Source organism: Rhopilema esculentum, chromosome 6 (assembly GCF_057945365.1).
Source record: "Rhopilema esculentum isolate cy_ngs chromosome 6, ASM5794536v1, whole genome shotgun sequence".
Lineage (NCBI taxonomy): Eukaryota > Metazoa > Cnidaria > Scyphozoa > Rhizostomeae > Rhizostomatidae > Rhopilema > Rhopilema esculentum.
In genome coordinates, this window is record NC_142820.1 from 7,627,176 (window position 1) to 7,635,948 (window position 8,773).

Consider the following 8,773-nt stretch of genomic DNA (forward strand, 5'->3'; position numbering starts at 1 on the left):
GTCGGAAATATCATTCGTGACCACACCCCTTGGTTTTTAAGGATATTCGCCCCCTTCTCATTTGAGCAGTCGACACGCACATTAAATTGGCTTTTATTTAGAACGTGGCCAAACTGTTGTTTATTCCTTATCTGAGTTTTCAATTGATACTACAGAATCATTTGTGTTGTTTCTTAGCCAAGCGTAAAGCAAGAAAGCGTATTGACGGTTTTCCTTTCATAGTCAGGCAAAAATTCGAGTCGTCTTTTTCGATTTGTTTATGGTATACGATGACAAACCAGGCCACGCGAAAAAATAAAAAACATCATTGCAATGAATTTTCAGAACTAACCAAATAGAACAAATTTACACAAATATTCATAAAACCTGCATTAATAACTAATATTATTTAATAGCTAAACCAAATCAGCGTGTAAACATGTATTTTACTCTGAAGAAACCCCTTCGAATTCAGGGGAATACCCAAGCAAGTAAACATTACCCGGAAATATCTGAAAGCTGATAAAGAACTGAAAATCCACATTGAAGATTCACTTTGAAAGTTTTGTCTAAGTGAAAATTTTTCTCTGCCAACGTCCTGAACATTATTTCTTCGCCAGAGCTAAATCGCAGGTATCGCCCACTGATTATCACCCCAGTCCAGTGCATTTATTGACATTAGTAGGCCCTCGATCCATGGAGGAGGTAATGAACATCGAAACTTGAAAACATCCCGTGTCGAATGTTACTCTGAAAATCTAGCGACCTTTGTCTTCCAAATTACCAGGTTTAACGTATTCGTTTTACATGTAGCCAGCCGACTCCATAACACAAAATTCCTTTTCTCCAGTGAAAAACTTGCCCATGCCAGGCATAAATAAGCTCAAAACTGCACAATACACGCAATGAGGACGGATTAATCTTAGCCCAGTGGTGCGACCTTACTAAAAAACATACTGTGCACCGAAGTTCGCACTATCTAGCAATTTGATTGGCTAAATATTTTGAAACAAAAGCTGTGCGAATCGGTGCGAACGTGCTACTAATCATACTGTGCACCGAAATACCCTAATCTAGCTACATTGGTACCCTGTTGTTTTTTAGTCAGGATGCTTTGAGATTTGAATCAGATTGAATCAAGATCGAGATAGAATTAGAGATTGTGTTTAAGATTTTGCTTCTGTTTATGGCCAGGTTTAAATCATGCATGATTCAGACCTTGGATATTCCTGCTCCTGCACGGTGTTCAGTTGTCAAATATAACTGAAGCATAATTCCCGAGTAAATAGAATCAAAACACAAATGAGAAATTTGCCAATAAGCGAAAAAGTTGTTGTTCAGCAAAAACCTCTCTCGAGACAGATTCTTAATATAATTTTAAAAGTTTGACTGTCGCATGTGCGAACGGTGCGAACGTCTAGATCCGCCCCTGACCTACACCGCCTTCTATCCTCCATTCATTCAAGAACTGGTAAAACGAAAAGGTTGTAAATGAAGCAGAATAGACAACTGAGGTAAAACAATAATTCATACACAACCGAGAATTCTCACATACCTAAAAGACTAATATGGCTGTGTATTTGTGAAATGGGTTTTCTTAGAGCCATTATTTGACTCTAGGCATTTAAGCCTTTGGTTCAAAGATTGCTAAAATTAGAAGCTTCTAGCTTGGCGACTTTGTTGTTAGAGATTTGTAATGAATGAATAGCAAAACACAAGCAATTAAGAATATATAAGGACCCTAGACTGTTTTCATAGAGGGGTAGCGCCTCACTGCTAAGACCACTTTCGCCTTTCCCATTCGTGTTACTTCGAGTATTTACACCTTCATGACAACAGCAACACAACAAACAACACAATATCGAACGTGCTCTTTGATCGCGATTGATCGTGGTAAAATTCGTGGTAAACATGGACGCAGAAATCGAAAGACTCAAAGGAGAAATCAATCAAGAGGAGCAGGCTAAGTACGTTAGGAATGTTTGTGTATGTAAGATTTCTTTCAAACACTAACTGGGAGAAAAAAACAGTTTTCAAGGCAGTAGTAGGAGGGGTGTATTCCGTCGGGCGGGACTTTTGAGTTACCTGGAAGATCAAATTATAAGAATTTCCCCCCTCAATATTTTTCATATCTCAAAATGATCTTCGAATATACCAAAATAATGCCAAACTTCTTGACTTTGCAAAAATTCACTCGCTCACCTTACGCATCTTAGGATGTTGCCTTAGGTCAGATAGATAAAATTTGTTTGATTCACTTGAACAAGTAGAATAAGAACATTACTATTAGGCAAAAGTGAAATACTTAGTTAGAACCGAGTGTTGGTTACCAATACTGCTTTTACAAGAAATATTGAAGTTAAAAATATTTGCAGTAACATTGATTAGAAAAACAGGTGAGCAGGTAAACCTAAAGTGCATGCAGGTTTTGTAAAGATTCTACAATAGCTTTGTGTGAATTACTAGTGACTTGTGAAGAATTTCATTGAAATGCCAGGGCAGTGGGTAGCTATTCTACCAGCCTCCTTGAAATTGAAATTAAATCTTTTGTTATGTCTTTTCAATAGAATCAGCCAGGAAAGAGTGAGTTTTGGAAGTTTTCAGATGGATTCACTAACTATAAGAAGGGGGTGCCTCTATCCTCCTTCTATTTCATATGACCCCCTGACCAAGATTTAACTGAACAGTTAAAAATTTATTGTATTTCTTTTGATTTTGCTTAAAAGTATTCAGTTTTTTGTTAAATCCTAACACTAAGTTTGCCTGCCCTAAGAAAGCTATGAAAAGGCTAATTTTTTGGCTTTAGGGATAGTCTATTGGAGTTATGCAGGTTTAAGGGCACTGTGTGATAGAAACATGCAGGACATAATCAAATTTAAGGCTCCCTCCAGATACATGCCAATAAACAATAGAAATGAGAAAAGCTTAGTCCACACTGGATATCTCTGGTGTAACCGACATGGATTCTACACCTGAGAAACATGACCATATAGTCACAGTTACTGGGCTTTAGGACATTCCGTTCAAATCTGTGCAATTTTTCTGACCGGTAGTCAGAAGAAAATCTATATGATGGAAATATTATCAATCTATTTTAATCACCTATCCAAGAAATATTAGAATGTTTACATTACAAATTTCTATGATGGAATTATGATCAAATATCATGGAAATATTATATTGTAAACCGGCCTTAAGAATATTCTTTAACCAAAAAGTCTGCTAGACATGAATTTATGTCATGATAAATCCACAAAGTCATGGTTTTTAATGTCAAATTTGCACTTTAGTCTGATTTATTGAGAATGCTTTTCTACATATTAAATAGCGAGTGGAATTTTCAAGATTTTGATGCAGAGATTTATTTCTCACAACCAAGTTGCTTGTGGCATATTACAAATTTTAAATGATGAAGATGCAAAATTAGATGAATAATCTGATTATGTTCAGATGGATTGAGCATGGCTGTCTGTTCATTCACATTACAAAATCCTTTTTTGCTTATACATTCACATTCACATATTCTCTTTTAGCCAAATATTTTTTCAAATTTATCATTTTTCACAAAGGGAGATGCTTGAACAATCTATTGCTGATTTGACAAAAACAGCAAATGAATTAGTTGATGAATTAGAATTGCTAGAAGAGAACAATGGAGGTAATTGAAATTTTATCTTTTTTTTTGTTTCTCTCATAAACTATAAACTGCATCTGCACAACTCCAGTTTTTTGGTTCAAGTTTGACTCTTAAAAGATGATTTTTGCATTGTCTAAAAATGAATAGATCTACTCTCGTCATATCTTTGAAAATAATTAATGAAATATGAAAAAGAAATTTTATGGTAAATGTATTTACTTTTCAGAGGAAGAATGGAAAGAAAGATATAATGAACAAGTTGAAATGAACAAAAATTTAGAGAAGCAAATATTGATGCTTAAGGACAAAATGAAGGAGCTGAAAGGAGAACTGGAGCGTGGTGAGTCAAATTTTATTTGACACCTTATACCTGAGTTATTAGTGCTTATTTATGGAATGATTATCATCATTTTGAATCAGTGTACAATAACCACAAAAAGTTTAGTCCTATTAGTTTTAATATTAGAAATAAAACCATACTACCAATGCTCTAAAAGACAGAGCTATATTATTTTCTGAATAGTTAATCCTATGGTTATCACTTTCAATGGGGGCTTGGAGGCCTTTAATTCAAAACAGTATTTCAGAAAAATCAAGGTAATAGTTTTATTTTTTCTTAGTTGATTAGGCAAATCAAAGATGTGCTTTTAGCCCTAAAAAGCCTTTGCTCTCTATCAGCATGGTAAAGACTATGATGATGATGATTACTATTTGTTCTATTATGACATTAAAAAATTATTTGCATTGACTAGATCATAAGAATGCACAAATCAAAATTTGTCCCCATATGTTAATTTCAACATTTTGGATCCTTAAAAGTCTTAAAGGAAAAAATATTGTCTTTGAAAATTTTTGTCATATCTTAAATTTATTCGAAGAAAATTTCATCAAAATATTTGTCCGAAATTTTTTCAGACATAATTTTCCCGGTTAATGTGTGTTTCAGGTAGTACCAACTTGTGAAGCCTTGTTTCTCTTCCCTCATTGGAAACCAGATCCAATCATAATTTAAGTCTGTACCAACATGAGAATTCATATCATCTACATTAACGAGACATCTGTCCAATTTTAATTGTCAAGCATTTTACATCAAGTCTATGCTTGATCCCCTGTAGCTTTTAACATAGAACATTCTAATTGAGTATTTAATAAAGAATTCTTTTTGGTCTTTTTGGTTATAGTCTTTGGGACATACTCTCATTTCTACAATTCAACATTCTCAAAAATTCAACTTCTCTGTTTTGCTTTGACCTCTGTAATTCATAAGGTCAGCCATCCTGGGCTGTTTTTCCAGTAGGCAATTTTTTAGTCTGATATGTCTTTCCTTTCAATTATGTTCCTGCTTTTGGGTCAGAGTGGCTTAGTAACAGCCTAACATTCACCTGCAGGTGTATTTTACCAGTAGATTCTTTGCACAACTTACCATTTGATTTAAGGTAGTCTTTTTTATGGATGTATTATTTTTATCAAGTATTGCGCCCTTTGTTCATTCAATAACTTTAAAGCACATCAGATATCTAGGTAAGCCCACACTGGATGCCAAATACCAAAAGGTTTCATTTTCTGTCATAACCATCAACTGGGAAGAAGTCTTCGAGTAGTAGGCCTCCACCAAATGGTGTTGGTAGGCAATGTTAGAAATGTGAAAATCCAGCATTCTGGGTTCATCACATCCATGTCTAATCAAGATTGGTAGCTTAATCTGTAATGTATATGTGTTTCTAATCCTCTGTTTGTTTTTGCTAGGTAACAATGTCCAAACATCAGAACTGGATCAGATGAATGAGGTAATACAAGTTTCACTGAGACACGTCAAATAGATTTTAGTAGCAAATGAAACTTTTTTAGAAAGTGGTGAAAATTTTGTTTTCATTTCATAATGTTTATTTCATACTGAAATAACATACTCTTGAATTTTAGAACTTTGAGCTTCGATAAAAAAGGGCAAACATGAAAGTTATGAACCTTTTATAAAACTGTTACCAATATTTTCAATTGCTCTTCAAAGGTTTTTTTCGGTGTAAGTTGAATTCAAGAAACTAAAGTGTCGTTTGTAGACGTCAGATCATTGTTTTCGTTGCCTTTCGTTGCGACTAGCCTTATCATTTATGATTTCACTTAAAAACATGTGTAACTTCCTCAAAATTTCACGAGTTCCCCATATGTATCTCTTAAGAGTTCCCCATATATAACTGCTAGAATTTTATTGAATGAAATCCATATTATTGCTTATATCGTAATACTGAGGCCCAGTTAAGAGGCAGGATTATGTGTATGGAAATTTATGAAAATTTCGAATGTTGGCAGTATCCTGATAGACATATGTCTATGCTCAAACAAGCAAAGAGAAGACAGGGACAAAACATCAAGATCATTTTACCCTCGAGTGTACAGCCCTTTAATATAGAAGTCTAAAGGGTTGTGAAATAAGACCAACGTGTTTAATCCTTTCTCAATTGAGAAGCGCGATTAATGGAGATACTCAGCGTTGTGTTGTTGTATAGAGTATAAATCAACACTCATATTTGTAGTAAAGAGCATATTATCAGGTCATAGGTTAGAATTTGTTTATGAAACATTGGTAATATCAATATATGTTACCTTCATTTTTTGTGTAGATTGAACTTAAAAGACTCATAAAACAGCTCGAGAGAGAAAAACACGAATTAGATGGAAATCTTAAAGACCTTGAATGGCAGCTGGACACAGAAGCCAAGGTACCGTGACAGCACCCTCTGTTTCTTTTTTCCAAACTTTTGCGCCTCTTTATAGCCCATTTAAAGGCTCGAAAAGTACCCACCTGTTATTAGTGCAGATGTGATGAAGATTTTGTCCCACTAGTAATGTTTGCATAGTTTGCTGGACACACTACTTTTTAAACATTCTTGTCTTTCAATGTCAATGTCAATGCCAAATTTTTTTAACAATTTTTATCGAGACTATCTTTTCATAGATCCTTCTAGATTTAGTATTTTGTATTTTGTGAGACGCGCTTTCTGTTTTTGTTCATAGAGCCCTTTATTGCCAAATCTTGTATTTGATTTGATATTTGTTTTTGTCACTCAGAGTCGGTACAAAATTTACGAAGAAATTCAAGAATACAAAGCAACAACAAACGAGGTACTGTGCATGCTCATCTCAGAACGTCATCTTATTACCAACTGACCACCTTTTCCACGTTTAACCTGCAAAGCTGTTTTTATCATTATTTCTACTATTTTGTATCCAAAGAAAGTAATGTATCAATTCTATGGACTAAAGCTTTTGATAGATGGCTAAATGCCTTAGCTTTAGACGCAAAGAGTAATTGTGTTGTTTGATGAATTGTGATTTATTCCTAGATTTAAAGGTGCTGCATATCCTAGGCAGCAACAGCCAATTTTCATTTTGGTCGAATTTTCTTTTTTGCTCCTATTATGTTGTGCTTATGAGCGCCAAAAATATATAATTATCATCAGCAATTTAACTCTCTGTAATCACGATCTTCTAGATCCAGAACAGGAAGGACAATAGAAAAGAAAAGCTAAAGGAAATTAAGCCTAGGCCGCAAGTTTGTATTTTTCTTATTTAGAGTATTAATTTTACTGTGTTTTCACCATTGAATTGAAACTAAGATGCTCATTACAGTAATTAAGCTCAAAGGTACCCATTGCTATCAAATAGGTTTAATATTCCAGAATTTTTATAAAACTGCACAGAATGTTTTAGTAATTCGAGCAAAATTGTATAAGAATGCTTTGGAACTCGCAAACGGGTATTTTTCGAAGTTTTTCAGTTTATTTTTTCGGAATACGAATAATTAACTGGGACATTCATATTAATTGATTTCATCATTCATATTAATAAATTAGCTCGTTCATTCAATCATTTGTTCACTTATTTATGCATTCTTTCAATCGTTTGTACCAATTTGATGGTGCTGATGCTGTTGCTTGTTGACTGTTAGCCTTTTTAATGCATTTACCTATTCTTTTCTAGAATAATGCGTTGAAGGACATTAAAACAAAATTTCCTGTTTATTCAAAAATTCCTTCAAAGACAAGGTTAGGTTTTGAACTTTTCATTAAAATTTCTTTTTTCTAACTGAACCCTCTATTCTTATAGCTAAAGTTTTCTTAACTAGCTTTACACTTTTCTTTGGTCTCGTTATTTGTCTTTCAAGTGCTTCTTAGGCTTCAAACTACCTTGAATTTATATAACTTGAAATGATGAATCTTTGATCAACAGTTTATATTAACGAATGTTATTCTTCAGTGATATTGTTTTTGTAGGGAAAATAGTTTTAATCATACTTTATTTCATAGATATTACGGAATACCAGACAACCAGAGAATTTTAGACCCAAGCAAAGGCCCTGTAAGAAGAACAGCGGCTGCTGGTCGGTTGCCTAAAATTGGAAGCCGTGAGGGCACAAGCTCTGTTAAAAGTAGCCCTGGACCCACAGAATCTACAGCACATGTCAAACCACGTGGCTATAACAGCGCTGAAGATTTAAGGACCAAATATGGAAAAAGTTAGTAATATAGCAATGTAATGGCACCAAACCCAAGCGAAGTAAAATCAATTCTGAAAATATTCGATTGAGGCAACGAGAACGTTATTGGAATTGAATAATGTTGCCATGTTGTGGCATTGAAATAATCTTACATTTCATTAGCCAGCTTCCGTGGGATAATTTTGTTGAATTATTGGAATTGTTGTAATAAAAGTTAATAACATGTGAGTATGGTTGTTTGGTGAACAATAATTGTACTGGCAAAGATTGAAGCAAGTCCAGCAAGCGTTTTCACCATGAAATACAAATCTTTGCAAACTCTCCATAGTAAACAGGAAAAGCGCAAAGTGTGATGTGGACGGGGTTGTTCATTTATATTTCATAAAAAACCCTTTACCTAGACTTATGACCAGACTTATGAGAAAGGGGTGCAGGAGGAGAGCTGATGACAGTGCCCCTCTTGTTCTTTGATTAGTGAGGCAAGGGGACAAAGTGGACTTTTCTCAAAAGTAACCTTGATATTAGCCATCGTAATTATGAAGTAAACTCATATTGGATTCCAGCTGTGATGGTTTTGCGGTCAATTGTTTTATGACGTCATTCCAAGCGTGAAAGTCTAAACAATTTTCATGAGACAAAAAAAGTAACCGTGAATGTCAGCT

General features: G+C 34.4%; 1 protein-coding gene across 1 annotated transcript; it reads left to right on the top strand.

Annotated features, from left to right (window-relative positions):
* The first annotated feature begins 1,742 nt into the window (after positions 1-1,742).
* On the top strand, positions 1,743-8,339 carry LOC135686272 (coiled-coil domain-containing protein 169). The gene is made up of 9 exons (XM_089109036.1): positions 1,743-1,946; positions 3,549-3,637; positions 3,843-3,956; positions 5,363-5,403; positions 6,235-6,333; positions 6,683-6,736; positions 7,107-7,166; positions 7,595-7,659; positions 7,921-8,339. Exons 1-9 carry the CDS (start codon positions 1,891-1,893, stop codon positions 8,132-8,134), a joined length of 792 nt encoding a protein of 263 aa, XP_088965162.1. The 5' UTR covers positions 1,743-1,890; the 3' UTR covers positions 8,135-8,339.
* The last annotated feature ends 434 nt before the right edge of the window (positions 8,340-8,773 follow it).